This window comes from Cydia amplana, chromosome 4 (genome assembly GCF_948474715.1).
Source record: "Cydia amplana chromosome 4, ilCydAmpl1.1, whole genome shotgun sequence".
NCBI lineage: Eukaryota > Metazoa > Arthropoda > Insecta > Lepidoptera > Tortricidae > Cydia > Cydia amplana.
In genome coordinates this window covers 18,878,184-18,895,812 of record NC_086072.1, presented here as the reverse complement: position 1 = coordinate 18,895,812, position 17,629 = coordinate 18,878,184, and the positions used below count along the sequence as shown (strand labels likewise).

The 17,629-nt window shown below is 39.7% G+C and overlaps 1 protein-coding gene across 1 annotated transcript in view; it reads right to left on the bottom strand.

The window, feature by feature from the left end:
• Positions 1–8,980, bottom strand: part of LOC134647418 (solute carrier organic anion transporter family member 74D-like) — a 34,516-nt gene extending 25,536 nt beyond the window's left edge. The window contains 2 exon segments of the mRNA XM_063501771.1: positions 7,284–8,011; positions 8,103–8,980. Of these exon segments, the coding sequence (XP_063357841.1) occupies positions 7,284–8,011; positions 8,103–8,107 (733 nt within the window). The 5' untranslated portion in view covers positions 8,108–8,980.
• Between the last annotated feature and the right edge of the window lie 8,649 nt (positions 8,981–17,629).

Sequence of the window (17,629 nt, the reverse complement as noted above, 5' to 3'; positions counted from 1 at the left end):
ATGGCAGTTAAATCAATAAAGAAAAACTCAATGTTATTTGACATTTATGTTGCGGACTCCTTTTCGAGACTCTTTACCTATATTCAAATAATTTGACGTTGTCATGGCAGTATGTAAATAAACATGTCAATGAAAAAGTGTGATCTTATTTGAGAATGATAATAATATATAATAAATAAATAGAATACCTCCGCTAAACGTATGTATCGTGCGTGTTACCGGGCGTCGGTAACATAGTGAGGCGAGTTTTCACTTCTATCGGCACTCCCGGAGTGCAGCCGTTGTTGCTTGTTATTGCTCTTCCTACCTTATAAAAACATATAACGCATAAATGCAGAGATGGCCGGTTGGCCCGCTACGTAGCTACGACTCACTCAGCGTTGCTTAGTTTGTGATCCAATAATGATTTTGGGTACTCCATTCTATCCCATAGACTAGGAATCCTGTCTAGAGGATGTCTTGTCTGTGTTCTATCCTAACTATTATACTATAGTTACTTCCCTTTGCAGAAGCTGGGCACCGGAAGAGAAATCAATTCTATAAATTATTGTTAACCGAAAATACTGGACTAAAAATTATTCCCACTCCCTGTTCACAATGTAAAAGGCTCTATGTGTACGGCCAGCCAATATGATACGTTAATCCACTTTAAATGACTTGTTTAAGTACTACACCGCCTATACTATTTTAAGTAATAGGCTTTATAATAAAAGGCGCCTGAATTACCTATTTTCGGCAAAATTAGGTTAAGGTTAACAGTATATGCAATTAAATAACAATTTCTTAAATGCTTAATGTTGAATGTTAAGGTCGTTAGCCAACTGACTGCAATTATTATTGTTTATTGTGCGACATATATAATCGACGGTTCACTGAACTTTGTTGTGGGCGTGACTAATACCGAGGAAGTCCGAAACACCTGAATAAGCGATGTGTGGCACATATCTTAAACAATTGTGAATGTCTTTAGTTTATTTCTAAGCAGACGCATCTTTGCAGACGTTTATAAAAATTGTTACACCAGCAGACACCAGGTACCTATGGACTGGTCCTACGACTTGCTGTGGATGCATCCGAGAACTGTAGGTAGGTATCGCCGTAGGGGAAAGAAACAACCCCAGTAACAACCGCAACCTCAGTGTTCCTGAGATTTTTCGTCCGATGTTACAGATTTTTTGCCAAATACTCATTTATCCGGACGCCTTCTTTTCTTCAAAAAATGGCTTTGTAAATCCATCTCAACAAATGAAAATTCGGGCGTTCTTCACACACACAGGTAATAACAACACCGATAGGTATATTTTTTCCTTATGCTCCTTAGATTTTATCAGTTCTTGTAAACGTGAAGACTTAAAACTGGTCAAACATATTCATAATTCGCCGAATAGTGCGCACAAAATGAGCAATGTTATTTGACTTTTTGGGTTCAACCCGGGTCAAGTTTCGCAATCCTTACCACTTAACTACCATTATCTTCTTAATGCAAATACGACCTGAATATTTGTATGAATATTATACTTATAGCACTATCGTATCTATTATCGTAACTTTTTATTTGGTTACCTTGCAATGACAAATGAATGTTAACAACCAAAGTCCAAACTGCACACAACAACAAATAATTGTGCAAAAATAATTATACTTACTTAATAAGCGAGTGTATAGATTCGTCATTTGTTTAATCGGCGAAATTATTGTAATCTAATCGTGTAGAAACTGACCTATGCCAACTAATGATAGTGCAACATGATAGCTGTAGGTACTTGTTGCAAAACGCGAAGCACGTAGCGGTGCGTTGCATTGGAATATGTGATGTCATAAACATATCATGTGTTTTTTTCTCGCTGTTGCACTTGAATCTTTGCACGATTAATTTGAAATCCAATCTGCTTGATCTTAGAGCTAATGCTCTAGGTGGAGACGGGACAAAAATAACAATATCTTCGGCGAAAAGAAGGTTTGATATCCTCATATCACCGACTATTATTCCTCTAACTTCCCAGGTAACCGCCACGCTCTTGAAAACTTCTTCAAGGCTGCTAGTAAATATTAAAAAATATCACGAGCTAAGATGGAAAAAAATAATACAGCAAAGATTGAAGTTTTCCTCAGACGCAATTATACTAGATCAATAGAGAGATAATAAGAATACTTGCCACTGCTAGGTCAATTTTTACTTTTGATTCAGTTTGTTTTTTCAATAATAACTATTATAAGCAGAGATAAATTAAATTGGAAAGTGTGGAGGCTAGAAAGTCATGATAGAACATCACAGTTTGTGTGAAGATGTATATTCTTTTTAGTTCCCAAATTAGACAATCTTCAATTTCCCAAGTTGATCAAGGAAGGAAACGAATGTATTTTAAGCTCCCCTAACAAGCGCGGAGATGCCACGTCCTGTCACGCGTGGCCAACGCATTAAGAAATCCGGCCCACTGCCCGATATTAGAGAAACCGGGAATTTGGTTAACATAACAGACTTCGCTCTTGAAATCCCAAGATTAACGTTTCTGAAGAGTAACCTTTGGGTCAATCAACTTTTTCCTGTCACTCGTTGCCATGGTTACGTTCTCCTGGGTCACTCTTTAAAACCTGATTTTTAGGCATTTAAATTCACCACGCGCTTTTCTGTGATACTTATAACCACTTTCCATTTAAGGTCGTCTAACAAGCGTGTCAGAAGAAGGTGGTGTACAATGTCTTCTAACAAACTATGCTACTAATGTCTCTTGGCTTACCGGACAGAATAACAACAAGAAATAGTTGATTCACCCCTTTAACAAAGGAATGAATGAAGCAAAATTCAATGAAATATTATAAAGACAAATACATTTTTCAAAAAACGAAGACTACTATGGGTATTTATTTACATGGGTTATATTTGGTGAAGTTTTAAAAGTAGTTACCGTGACCTGACAAGACCAAGATTGCGTTAAGAATTATTCACTTCTACGACACCCAGCGGAGGTTACAAATGTGTATATTGTAAATTACAAAACACAAACAGATAAAAATCTAACAAAATTAACATTTCAACGTCACAAAACATCACTGTACCAAAATACGGTGACATAAATGTCAGTTCCCTTTTACAAGAACTCCCAGTGCTCCAAACGCATCGGTAACTTCAGAGCGTTACGACAAACTTAACCAAGTCGCTATTCAAAATTGGAACAATCAATTCCCTAAAGGATTCCCCACAGTTCCCGGCCACTAGCTCTCCTAGCGAAGGCAAAGTTAACGTGGTAGTACCTACTGCGACAACAAGCTCAAATTGTCAGACGGCGGCCCAGTGGCACAGATGCGCTACTAAAATAGAGCTGCACCTTTTACTTCTTAATTTTATTGCATTTCAATTGGATGGAGCACGTGGCTTGCTACACGGCCTATTTTCTGTGATGCAATAGGTGATTAGACTCGCAAAGGGAGTTGATAATCATAATGCAGACTGGTCATGTATAGACGATAGGGAAAATGGGAACATTGGCATTATTGTTTGTGATATGATCGTAACAACATACTGCCAATTATACACAATCGTGTGATTTCCTGCTATAGTGTAACAGAACTATTTACTACACAGAAAACAATGTTCAAATACTTTAAATTGAACTGCACACTTTTGAAAATAGACTTTTATTCAGATCACTTGGACGTGTTTCCACTTAAATAGCTATTTTTGCTATTGACTGTCCCAATCCCAACCAAGATTGCAAAAGCTTCTGGCCACGACGTGATCGCCTGTGATTTTCTGAATCTTTTTCCTGTTCGTCTTATTAATGGAAATGTATACTGACATTGCATTTGACCTGAATTCTGTGTTATTATATCACTGATATAATAGTCCTATCGGAGACGTCCAGTGCGCCCCAATTCAGGTCAACAATCGTTACCACAAATTGATATTCGAATTAGCGATCGAGAGCAAAGTTATGCAACTGATTAATATGGTCTTAATAATTTGTAAATTTAGATTATTCGTCTATTCGCCCTTTAATCGAGATTACACGTGGTTTTCATTAGGAAAAAATCTGGTGACGAGAAATTTTCCGAATGATAAGTAGCTGATCCTTAATACAGAGATCAAGTTACAACAATTAATATGTAGCAGTTCATTGAAGTGTTTCGAATGATAAATGAATGTAGATCTGGTATGTCTACTTGACTAGAAATACAATAATGAGGAGTAAAATCGTGGCATTTGATGCGTAGTTCTAAGGATCTAATTGAAAATACGATCACTGTCTCATTCAAGTTCCCACGCCATAAAATAATTAAAATTGTGAAGCAAAAAGAAAATTTATACAAGACTGGGCCTTAAGTAGGTATAATTTGAGACATTTCGCGCAAACAAAATTTCCTAACCCATTAAATAACGACGAAACAGAGCACCGTCTTAACTCTAATACATTCAACTGGTCCACTTAACCTATTCTGAGACAAATGGGGCAGTTGAAGCATTAACCTACTACACTCTTATGAAAGAATGCATTCAGTTATCATTGCACCGATATCCTGAACGCTATCAGCTTGTAAATAGTACAAGGGCGAGTCGGACGCTCGTACAAGCGCATGCATTTTGTATTATAAATAAACTGTGGCTGGTGAAAAACGGTTTTAAGTTTCATACAATTTGTATGGAATTTGTACCGTTTTGAACGTTTGCGGGTTTACTACAGGGGTCCGAAATATTTTGAGAAGAAGTACAACCAGTAAATTCTGCACAATGATCCTTTTTTCAGCAGAAAAAAAAAAGATACAAACGAAGAAGCACAGACGCAAAATAGGGGGAAAGCACTCTAATAAATGGCCAAGTATCTAAAGACGTCAAACGTCGGACGAATGACAAGAAACGATTTAAGGGGAATAGGCTTGACTTCATAGATATGCCTACAAGAAAAGAGAATAGAAGCTAAGTGATTTAAATCTGACGCAACAATAAATTATTTTATTTCTATTAGAAGACATAATTGGACTAAAGCTTCCTAGAGAGCAGCATCTATCATAAAACTACCTGCGTCTCTTTGGCTGGGACAAATTACAGTTCTCGTGCGGTAACCATACTATTTCACCAACATTTAATAACTACTTATTACCGACCCTGGAGTTGAATTAATAAGGAGTAAATGTGAGACCATTCGGACATTTTTGTCGAGTTAGAAAATGACCAGTTTTGGTGTGAAAAATAGGATTGAGAAAGTCTTTTTGAATACATTGTCAGAATACAACATAAAATCGACCAAGATCCCGAATATCGCGACGAGCTTCGTTTTGAAGACCCCAAAAATGATTGAAGACAGACATTATATTATACGTTTTAGGGTGAAAGATTCTGTTAGCGCTAAAACTTTCAGATTTCTATTTAGCTTTCAGACTCCTGTTCAGTAAAATTTTGACATTTGACCCCCGTAATTCGAATGTAAAAAGTTGTTTTACTGCTGTATAGTGCAAGTCGTATCGGCTTACACTAGCTCGCGTGCGCCACAGTTTCTGCGCAGACACAACAAATGTACAACAGCATACTAAACTAACCTATGGTATATCTTATTACATTGTAATAAGATCTGCAAACGAATCGTTAACAAAAAGATGTAGCATAGCAAAATATATTAGTTTTTTTGTAACTATCCTTTATCTGATGTCTATAAGCAGTCGCATTTACTCGTGTTTCCAACAAAAAATAAGAGGGACAAGATATTAAAACAATATACTCTCTCGTACTAGAGTATTATCCAAACAATGGATTTGAGAACAGGGACGTTTAGAATAGGTATATTTAAGAGTCTTATAAATAGTTTTGTGATTTAATAAAAATACTTTACAGCAACAGCTATCACGAAACTGATCTTTTCAACAAACCATAAGTTTGCAAAAACGAACCTTAGGTTTTGTTTCTAATGGAAAAGTCATTTTACTAGCAAGATTCTATAGCTTAATTCACTCTCCATAGCCAAAACAATATTTTTGCATTTTTCCTAATCAGCGGGAACCAAACTGCGTACAGCGTTAGTGTATTGCCGGCATCGGCATTAGCAGTCGCCGAATGTCTACGACAAATTAGACAGTTTACAAATAAGATCTAAAATAATCTAAATCCACCTGCAGTAAGATTCACCTTTTGTACACGCACTAGTATTTTATAACTTATATACAAGTTGTAGGTTTCCACTCTTTATACAATGGCAACAAGCCGCATTTCACGCACCGGTTAATTACCTACGCAACTCGGAGGGCGGGCGGCGTGGGCGGCGCGCGCCTGATTTATGCACCTTTATGCGATTTTCATCGGTAACAATCGATTGAAACGATCTTAATCGATTCCTGCATCGAGTGCAACGCACTGAGCTTTCGTGCGAGCGCCAATGGATCTCAATTGCAGTTAACAATTCATTATGACGCTATCTTAACGATCGCGGTGCGGGCGAATTGATTTTATTTATTGCGCCAGCCATATTATGGAAATTCGGAGGCGTCATTGGCTTACTTTAGGTATAATTATATTTCTCATGGGCATGATGAGTTGTTTGTTTTACGACTTTTTTAAACGTCTGCTGCACGATATAACAAGGCATTATGATTATGTATAATTAGGTTTGAATTTTTCTTCGAACCGGCGCCACTAAGCATTTTCAACGGGCATAACATTGTTTTTCTTTGTTTTATATTGTGTAGATATGAGAGTTTTCTTTATATATTTAAGACAAATTAAATACGTAGGTAATTCTATACAAGTAATATTAGAAAGTCAAAGTATATTTAGGAAGAATGGCGGTGGATTGTGATTGTTGTGAAGCTCTCCACCAATCACTGAAATGATGAGAACGACCACTCCGTCACAACGAAGAATAAAGACGAAATGTTACCATATTTAATGATTATATACCATATATAATCTTGCGAGCGTAGAAGATCTCAAAATTAGTGAAGGTGATGTTAAGTACACATGATATTTAGGAGGCCAAGACATTAGAAGCCTTGAATAATTTTACGGTTTAGACTCACTTGTTTGCTCGCACTGTTTGCTTGAGAAAGGAGACCTAGGCTCTCCGAAACATGTCGCGCGACTTAAAACAAGTGAGTCTAAACCGTAAAATTATTCAATGTTAGTATATCTCACAACAGTTTAAATTCGAACATTAGAAGCCCTTTGAAAATTTTAAGATATACCAGTTGGGAGGGCTAGTGGTAAAAAGAGGTCACATTATTTGAGGATTCCAACATTTAGTCAAGTCGCCATCTATCTCTTCAAGTCACTTATTTCAAGTATCAAAATAAACACTTACCCATGTAGAGTGGCGACTGTCGGCTGCCAACGTTGTCGTCGACATAGGGGATCCCCAACGTAGCGATGCCCGTCTGCCCCACGCCCACGACCAGCAGGCACACGAACAGCCACGGGATCACCACCGCCGTCATCGACGCGCGGTTCGCGGTGCTCTGCACGTGCGCGGCGTCACACGAGCTGTTGTTCGCCGTCCCGTTGGAACAGATCGGAGCTGCCCCGCCTCTGTGGGAATCTAAGTGAACATCCAACAACTCCGTCCCGTATTTCAAGTGGGGCAGCACGCAGCCGATCACCCCCACGGCCAGCACCAGCATCATGCACGCGATCCATCGCGGCCGGTGCCCTCGCCCCGCCAGGTACGTCAAAAACAACGCCGTACATATCTGACCGATCTCCGTCGCCGCCAGCAACGTCCCGGTCGTCCTAGACTCTATCTTAAAAAGTTTCTCAACTGTTGTCGTCACGCTCACGAAATAGGTGAGGAACATCCCCTGCAGCACCCAACCGGAGAGGAAAACCAGCATGAAGACTCGTGTGGAATGGAAGGCGGAGCGAGGGACTGCCTGCTGGGGCGGCAGTTTGCAGTCCAGGGAGCCATTGTTGTTTCCTGTCGCTAATTTTTCCTGTTCCTCTGGTGTCCCTTCGACTCCCCTCATGGCGTCCTCGGCCGGCGGACCCGCGGGGCTCGCCTCCCCGCCCGCTGGTACTGGAGCGACCGCGTTCGCCCTGCGACAAAAGAAGCACATATCAAAACGAGCACATACTTAAGGTAGGTTAAGTGCAACACGCTTATCTCCAATTTGTTGAGCTAACTCACTTCATAATCACAGCTCAAGAGCGACTGGCACAATTGAGCGGTCCACAACCCTTAATCTACGCGATCGGCGGAGCGGAAACGGATCGCACGCGAAGTTCTAGTGGTTAACGGAATACTGCAAAAACTAGGATCGTGGGTGGTGCGGGCATGCGCATAGTGAGGGCGAGGGTGGAGGCTGCGTGCGCGCGTCGGCGCGGCCGAATGCAACTGCAGAGTGCGGCTGCGAGTGCGCCCGCGCAACGCCCGGCCCTGCTCCCCACACGGGGTTTTTATTGGTCGTCCATACGTTTTTTGCGGGACACGTATTTACATACGATGAAAGCCGTCTGCGCGCCGCCCTCCGAAGATTCCCTCTCGTCTCGTCTACGGAATGTCTTTGTCCCTCAGTTTTTTAAACCCGTATCGGTTTACAATTAACACGTAGAATTAGAAACATGGGCGTTTTTTTGTTTGTCCGGTGCGTCACGTATCGGGTCAAGTTACGGATGTTCTAGCTGAATTAACTGTCGCTGTAATTTACAATTTCATTGACGGCGAGCGATCGTAGAGCTGGCTAGGTTCGCATTAACGGCTCCTGTGGAATATTAATGTGAAACGAGTCATACAGATAACAGGACTTGCGAAACTCACCAGGCCGATGACCACCGGCGACTTCGGGTTAAGCACTGAGCCGAGTCTAAGAGCTCTAAAAACAGAAAAACCGATCTATATGTATACTGTGGCGTGCGCGTTTTTACGAGCGATACTTAATGAAGCGCAATGGTAACTGCACGCCGAGATACAAAAGTTGTGCAATGGCGGATTATCGCGCGCTATCGCTGCTGTGATAACGGGACGTGGACTAGCGCGGCAGGTTGTTGCTACCACCGCGCCTAGACATTTATCATGGATGACCTGTGCGACACGATCTCGACAAGGACACTATTTATCGGGTTTGCCGCCAAGTCGCGACATTTGACACATGTTTATTAAACTTTCTATAACTTAAAGAATAGCCACAGCCTAGAGCAAGTATTAGGCATCCAATGAATTCAATCTCGTAATGGACATTAAAATAAGCCGAATTTGTTCTCAAAACAAATATCTATTTTGGCGAAAAATACGTTTGATATTCTGCCAAAATCATAAAAGCGGCTTTGAAGCAAAACCACGACACTCCACAAAAATATTTTGATTTATTACTTTTGCTCTGTATCCTACCTACCTACACTTATCTAGCCTTGCCTTGTCTACCAAATTTATGGGATTATAACTTTTCATTTTACCGGTCAGAAAGTAAAACTGAGCACATAATACGAGCCTCGCCGTAATCAATCTTGATCTCATCACAGCAAATTGATCTCACGTCTATGTTGCAACCGATGTATGAAAGCCAGTCTATTCTAAGTAACCAAAATTTTACGAAAGTAGACTTTAATTCGACGGGATAAGGTGCGCGACTGGTCAGTAGACCTGTCTTCGATGGTCCATGACCACTAACACAACTACAATAAGACGGTTTATTTAATCTTGACCGATTCACTCCCAATAAATTTTATATAGACACGTTACGCCAGCGGAATAAATTGAATAAACTGTTTTCGAACACCTATAAAAAAAAGATATTCAAATAAGCATGTATAAATGAATAAAACGAATGTCTGAAAGGACTGGTCTTGCAAAAGTTTGGAATTGCCAAAAAGGACCACTTAAATCAATGTCAACCCATGTCAAACCTCTCGAAAAGTCAAACATACATACATACATAATATGCGCACATAATATACGCACGGTGTGCGAATCGATCGGGTCAGAATTAGCAAGTCTGATAGTTTAAGATGCAGGGAATGTTAAAAACAAAAAATGTTAGTCGGTCAAGCCATTCCCGTCAGTCGACAAAAGCGGCAAATTTAATAAATGCGAATGGTAAACGCCCCATAGAAAATTTTAATTTCGCGCGTTTTTCTACTGACAAAGTTGTTTGACCGGCTTATATAAATTATAAGAATGTCAAGCTTATCAATATGAGAAAACCAAAATTATAAAATAGCATATCACATATGGAATTTTTTTATATTCCCTAACATTTTGGATTTCACGCCTATAAATCCCGGTTTTTTATTTAATAGGCTTGCGAGGGGATATAGACTTAAGAGACTTAAGAGCCCTTTGGAGAGCTTTAATGTCATGTAGAACGCCTGCTGGAGCTTAACATTATTATTACAATAAGTTTAGTACTTACAATTTTAATTCCTAGATTCAAAGATCATCTCGCATAATTCACATATACTTAAATATATCCCGATTAAGGCCTCACTCTGTATAAATAAATGGGATATAATGTTATATATTAGTGTTTTCGGTAGCTTTAAGGACTCATACATACACTTTGTAATTCATATTAAAACGCGACATACATCGGTAGACATATTTGAGATCGAGAGATGAGTAAAAACATCAAGGCAACTCCAGGAAAAAGCAACCAGAGCTGTGATGGATGACATTTTATTATGACGACTGTTACAATGTTACGGACATATAATTTTAAGCTACATTTTGAACGGGTTTGTATATCCAATACCCAAAATAAATAAGTTATGGCAAAAAATTCATTTTTGATACATGCTTTTAGCGCGGACTGTACTTTTCTTTCGACAGACAACTAATACTCATCGAGACCATTCTTAAAACCCCAAACACAATAAGGTTCGTTGTTGTGACCATAATATTGCATTGTCACTCGACTACGTAAGTAATGCAAATTTTCAGCTTCATCGGAAACCGGAAAGTGGACCAAATTTAACTTGCAAGATTTGACCCGTGACAAGTTAAGTAAAAGCTTGTAAAATAGCTGGTCATGTTTACCTATAATACCTACATACCAAAATCCTTTTATAATATGATAAACGCTCCGTTTCCTAGCAAATATCAAGTTATCAGGCTTGAAATCTCCTTCTTAGAATTTCCAGACGTATTACAAGAATAGAATACAGTTAGTAAGGAACATTTAGGCGGCAAGCTCCAGGTGCAAACTTGCTAAGTCATCTCGAAGCTTGTGTGTGAGTGAGAGGACATAGTGCGCGGTCAAGGCGAGTGGGCAAACGCCTGCCGCGCCATCTCTTTGATAACACTAAACTAGCTGCAGCTAGAGGCACCATTCGGGAGGAGCGAGCACTCGGAATCGTCGGGATGAAAGGTTTTTGAAAGAACGGGAAAAATATTAGAACTACTCCTGAATAGATATGAGCGCCGATAGGCATATAGCCGGCGGCGGCGCGCCGGTCAAAATTGGTCGGCGGCGGCGGCGAATCGGCGGCGTGGCCTTGAAACACCTTCGATTAATGAAAATAGAATTCAAACCAACATTTTACCGAAAAAACATGTTTTTGCTGTAAGAAAGTTATGAAATAAATGCATTTTTTATTTTCAAGGATAATTTAGTGAATAATGGTAAAAAAATAATTGATATCGTATAAACTGTGGATGCGGAGGCGGTCTTAATCTTGACGAGGCTCTGGTCGGAAGATCTTAGCGATCTTTTGTGCTAAGTTAAAAATTGTGGATTGACTGTATCAGGGAAACGTCGACTGTCGACAAGCAGTCCAAAGAAAATCGAGCTCCGTCATTAACCAATATCGATTCAACAAAACCGATTTATGTTAAAAAGTGAGGCCTAACGCCGAGCTCCATGTAACACCGAAGACTTGATTTCGACGCCTCCCAATGCGAGGCCAGAGGATGAGCTGCAGGTAAGCATACAGCTAAGAATCGAACGCCAAGTGTAAGCTTGCCTGACGGCCGAACGCCTGGAGCGCCGATTGCGGCGCGCTTCTGTGCGAGGCCGAGCTGCAAGAGAGCAGAGCGAGGGCGCAGGCCGATAAAGACTGAAGCCATAGTGTTAAAGATCTGGAGCTTTTCTGCGGGCGCATTCGTGCGACGCCAAAGGCCGAGCTACAATGGAGCTAAGATCGGATAAGGACCAATGCTCAAGCGTTTTAAAACAGGCCGAAAGTTGAGCTCCAAACAGGGCCAAAAACTTGCAGGTTCAGATAGCGGCTTAATTCCATGCGAGCCATGCAAGGCCAAAGATTGAGCTCCGAGAGAGCAAAGCTTGAAATTTGAACAGTGGCCAAGTTTAATTGAGACCCGATTTCGACGCCCTTCCGTGCGAAGCCAACGGACGGACATTTGGACGTGGAAATGCTTAATATCTCAAAATTAACCCCATTTAATACCTTTTAAAGACGTTTAACCATGCTTGCAATGGTTAAATTCGCGGTAAATGACGGATGGTTAGCTGGCAAAATTAGTAATGCATTGGGATCGGTAATCCAAAGATGTGGGTTCGAGTCTCACGTTAGCCAGAGTTGATCACAGTTAATTTTTTCATTGTGATTGACATATGTCTAGTTTATATATACAATCTATAAATTGTAATGTGGAACGTTCCACAATAAAAATGGAAGGAAATCAGTATGTTTATTACAAGCATATTGATGTTAAAATTGATATTAAATAATTTCGTTTTCCCAAGACTAGTAGCGCGGTTACTAGATATATAAGTTTGCATTTGCCTTCGATATTTTTTAATTATATGGGCCTAAAATACCTTTTGAATGCCTATAAACTATTCGAAGTGGCGCCGTTAATGATCTAAACTCGATTAAAAATATATTATCTGATTCCGAAAGTAGTAGTAACTACCAAGGTCACGCCGATGCCACGCCGATAGCGCAGCGTCGGCGGCGGCGGCGCGAAAATTTTGTCGGCGGCGGCGGCGCGCCGGCGCGGCGCTCATATCTACTCCTGAATATGATGTGCCGCTGGAAAGGTTACAAAATTGCGAAATTTTTACAATGAAATTGTGTAGAGACTGAAACTTTCTGCAAACGGAAAATTTCAAATGTAAATAGTCATGAAATTTTCCAGATGTTTGACTTTAAGCAAATTTTCCCCAGCTTGGACATCTGCACTCCTGAAACTAAGCTAAGACGCTAAAGTCGAGACTTTAACTGACTAGAAAAAAAAATTTGGAGCTAAAATTATATTAAAAGCATTCAGATCCGCCATTAAGGGATAAAAGAAATAAACCGCCTAAAAATAGTAGAAGTAGAAGAGTAAGAGCCATAGTAAACACGAGCCAATGTCGACTACTTGGCGTAACTAGTGAAGGTATTGTCATTCGGGCACACAGACCTTAAGCACGAGAGCGTTCCAAATAGGAGATGGTCACATTCAAAGGAAATGATGGTCACATTAAAATTGTAAAAGAAAACTAGATCAAGGCACCAAAGTAAGCGTTAGGAAGCATCCGTCATGTCTATAAAAGATGTAGGATTGGGTGTCAAGGTGTCGTAGAGAGTCTAACCCCCTTAATCATAAAACTTAGCAACCTCTTACAAACCTCTGTTAAATTTTGTCTCTTTCTAACAAAGAATAAACTTTTATGCGCTATTCATGTAGTATCATCACATAAATTTCACCATGGACAATTAAATTGATTTGGCAATTCGTGCTTGAACAAAACGGCGATAAAAGTACACGCTCGACTTATTCCATCAGTGTTAATGCGTTAATCAGCTACTCTCCTAAATCATAAAGATCAGTTTCCTAAAGCATAATCCTCAGACGACACGCCTAAAATAGGCAGACATCTTTTTTACCATTCTCGTTATATCCAAGGTTTTCTGTGTTCTGTGTACGGTAATTCATATTCATATTCATATTCATATTATTTATTCACAATATTTATAATATTACATGTCATTTTTTTTTTATAATAGATTGTATAATTATTCGAAATAAGTATAAGTGTACATTCGTAAAAATCAATAACAATAATAATAAAAACATATTCGGGTAACTTAACTAATGCTCAACATTCAAAAATTCGTCATAGGTGTAGAATGTGTGTTCGAGAAGCCAAGCCTTCAGTCTAGCTTTAAAATATTGCAGCGATGGTGACGAGGTGACTGTCTCCGGCAACTTATTGTAAACAGTTGGACCCATTATGTGGGTCAGCTTATTGGACCTTGCAAGTCTACGTTTTACCGGGATAAGTTGATTCGGGTTCCGTAGCGTGAGGGCTGAGTCGGCGCGTTTTTTATATTGCGTCAGGTTGGTATACACGTAAATAGCGACTTGTTGAATCACTATTGACGGCAGAGTCAATATACCCAGTTCTTTAAAATACGCTTTCGCGGAGGTATCCTGGCTTACCCGTGCCACACACCGCACGGCTCTTTTTTGTAGACGGAAAACGCGCTGCCAATCCGCGGCGCGCCCCCATATCTCCGCGCCATACTGCAGCACCGAATGTATTGTCGCAAAATAGCAACTTCGTACGACATGCCGTGGTACGACCCGCGACAGGCGGCGAAGGGCAAAGCATGCACCACCTAGTTTACCACACAACTTGTCGATGTGGTTCATCCAGGTCAACTTACGGTCTACTTGAAACCCTAAGAAAGTGGTGAAGTCAACCTGCTCTACTTTGACGCCGTTAGCCTGGATCTGGAGTGGCCTTGGTGTCCGACCTCCAACGTGAAAGAGCAAGAAGTGCGTTTTGGAAAGGTTAAGCGCCAAACCGTTCGACTTAAACCACTTAGACAGCTGGTCCGCAGCATCGTTGAGGCGTGTCTCCAAGCTGTCTATATTTGGTGCTGATATAATGCCCGCGACATCATCCGCGTACATTAAAATGTCGGCGGCTGTTATCGCTTCGGGAAGATCGTTCAGTAACAATGAAAAAATAATATTAGACACTGACGAGCCCTGGGCCACACCCATGGATGTAGCCAACGGGTCTGACTTGACTTTACCGCCGTCCCCTACCACGACTTGAGATCTGCCTCGGAGAATGTCAGTGAGGAGGCCGTGCGCATTGCCACATATACCATAGTGTAGTAGTTTTGCGGCAATGACGCCGTGATCTGCCACGTCAAACGCTTTGGAAAGGTCACAGCATAGCATTGCAACCTGCTGTTTCCTCTCCAAAGCGTCGAAGACTTTTCGCACAGCCTCGCGCGCTAAGTCGGTCGTACAGCGTCCCGATCTGTATGCGTATTGTCGATCGGACAATGCGTTTGTTGCATCGAGGAACGCTGTTAGCCGAGAGCATAACCCGTTTTCCAACACTTTAGCGACGCAGGGTATAATGGAGACTGGCCTGTACCCATCGATATTCTCTCTTTTCCCTTTGCCTTTAAAGAGTGGAGAGATCTTACTAACCTTTAAGGGGTTGGGGTATGATCCTTCTAATTTGGTCCTCGTGTTCTATTTATGGTACAGAAAGAGATGTAACATCGTATAGTTTTGAAGTACGTGATATATGTTGTTTAAACGTATGATGAAAAGATGTTTTGTTCTATTTTTGAACATTACGATCCAGATTCAAGCTTAATTACGACGGTCATTGGCAATTATTTATGTACATTTACCTGTTGCAATGTAGGTACAATTTTCTGTGTTCTGTGTACGGTAATTTGGTCCTCGTGTTCTATTTATGGTACAGAAAGAGATGTAACATCGTATAGTTTTGAAGTACGTGATATATGTTGTTTAAACGTATGATGAAAAGATGTTTTGTTCTATTTTTGAACATTACGATCCAGATTCAAGCTTAATTACGACGGTCATTGGCAATTATTTATGTACATTTACCTGTTGCAATGTAGGTACAAGTGCTTGGCCATGCAATTTTGCAGCTCGCTGTACAGATTACATAGGTTCATTTCTATTATCATTATTTAGGTACCTACCTATGTTAAGATAAATATAGCTGGACAAAACAAACTCATAATTTAAATCCGTAGGTAATAAAACTAATAAAGATAACTTTAGCATTGAAAAAGTAAACAGCAAAGCTATTAAATGTAATAAGATGCAACAGTGTCATTAAACATAGATGTATATATATATATATATGATGTTAATAGTAGTTTATGCAACAGTGATATAATAAGGGTTCTTAAAATTCAAGGGTCGAAGTTACAAAACGAGACGTAGTCGAGTTTTGTAAAAAAAGACCCGAGAATTTTAAGAACCAATTATGAGCTGTTGCATACATTACTTTTTCTATGACAGCTGCAGCAAAAAAAAAAAAAAAAGTTATTATTAAAAAAAAAAGTTATTATTAAAAAAAAAGAGTTATTATTAAAAAAAAAAAGAGTTATTATTAAAAAAAAGAGTTATTATTTAAAAAAAATTGAGTTATTATTTAAAAAAAAAAAGAGTTATTATTGTAAATGAAAACATACCTCTTTCAATCAAGATGATCGGAACTTGTATCTTTAAAAAAAATAAAGCAGTTGTATTATACTCATAAGATGACTGCTAGCAGTCATCTTATGAGCCTATAGACAAAGCATTCAAATGACATTGCTTTAGATATCACTGTCAGTCATTTAATTGACACATTTAAGTGCTGGAGTAGAAAAAGTTATTTAATCACAAGTGAATGTTGACTATTTACCCGCGTGGAGCTTTGAAATGAATTAAATGATGTTGACGTAACACTTAATGTATATGACCTAACTAGTCCTTACTCCTTATGACAAAGTCGAATTCAAACGAAAACAGTAGTTGAAGGTCATGGCGATATAATAGCTAGATCGATAACTAATTCATGGAAAGGAAGGGAACTTTGACATGTTTAACTACAATTGGCTATTATAAATTATAACCAAGGAATTATATATTATTATTGAGGTATTTCGAATTGCTCCATTACAGTATACAATGTATATTGAAGTATGATATGGCATATCATATGGCTCTCTTATCTCTCCTTCTCTCCTTATCTGGTGTCCTGTAACTAGAGGGTCCCCGGCCCAGTTGGTCTGGTCTGCTCTGGTGGTGTGATGCTTATCTCATCGTTTGATATCAGCAATCTTTTGCCAGCTCTAAAACTTAATGTTTTGACCGAGAGGACCATTAAAATTTCTAAACTTGATTTATGTGAAGTTTGTTTTTATTTATGCCTAAACAATTCTTGAAGCTGTGGTATTAATTAAACAATGATCCTCAGAAAGATACTTACCTAATTATCGCACCCAACCCAACCCGTTGCATATATATATGTCGGAGCGAGACACCAGAAAGACGTATTGCAGCATTACAGTTCATAGTTAGACGCCTGTATAAAATCGATTAGCAATGTTTGGCGTATTGTTGAACTAAAATGACAGGTAGAAGGCTTTGGAACGTCAAGATGACGTAGTATCTTGAGTGAACGTAGGCACGAGCAGGCATTTTTGTCGTTATGTTGGTAGACTGGTCAGGCAGGTTTACAAACTTGAATTGGAGGCGGGAGCGGTTGGCTCCGCCGCTGGAACTGGCTTCTTTCTTCTTGATCGGACCGCGCTAGAGATCGGACGTTAGCCAAGCTCGTGCCTAATTCGCTACGTTCCTGAAGGCTTACACCTGAAGGATTATTCTGAAAGCTTATAGATTCTCACGTTGTTTAACCGTTTAGCTAAGTGTTTTATTCCAAGTGTTATTTTGATTTCTTATGTGCCATTAGAAGCTTACTTTTGTAAAATAAAGAT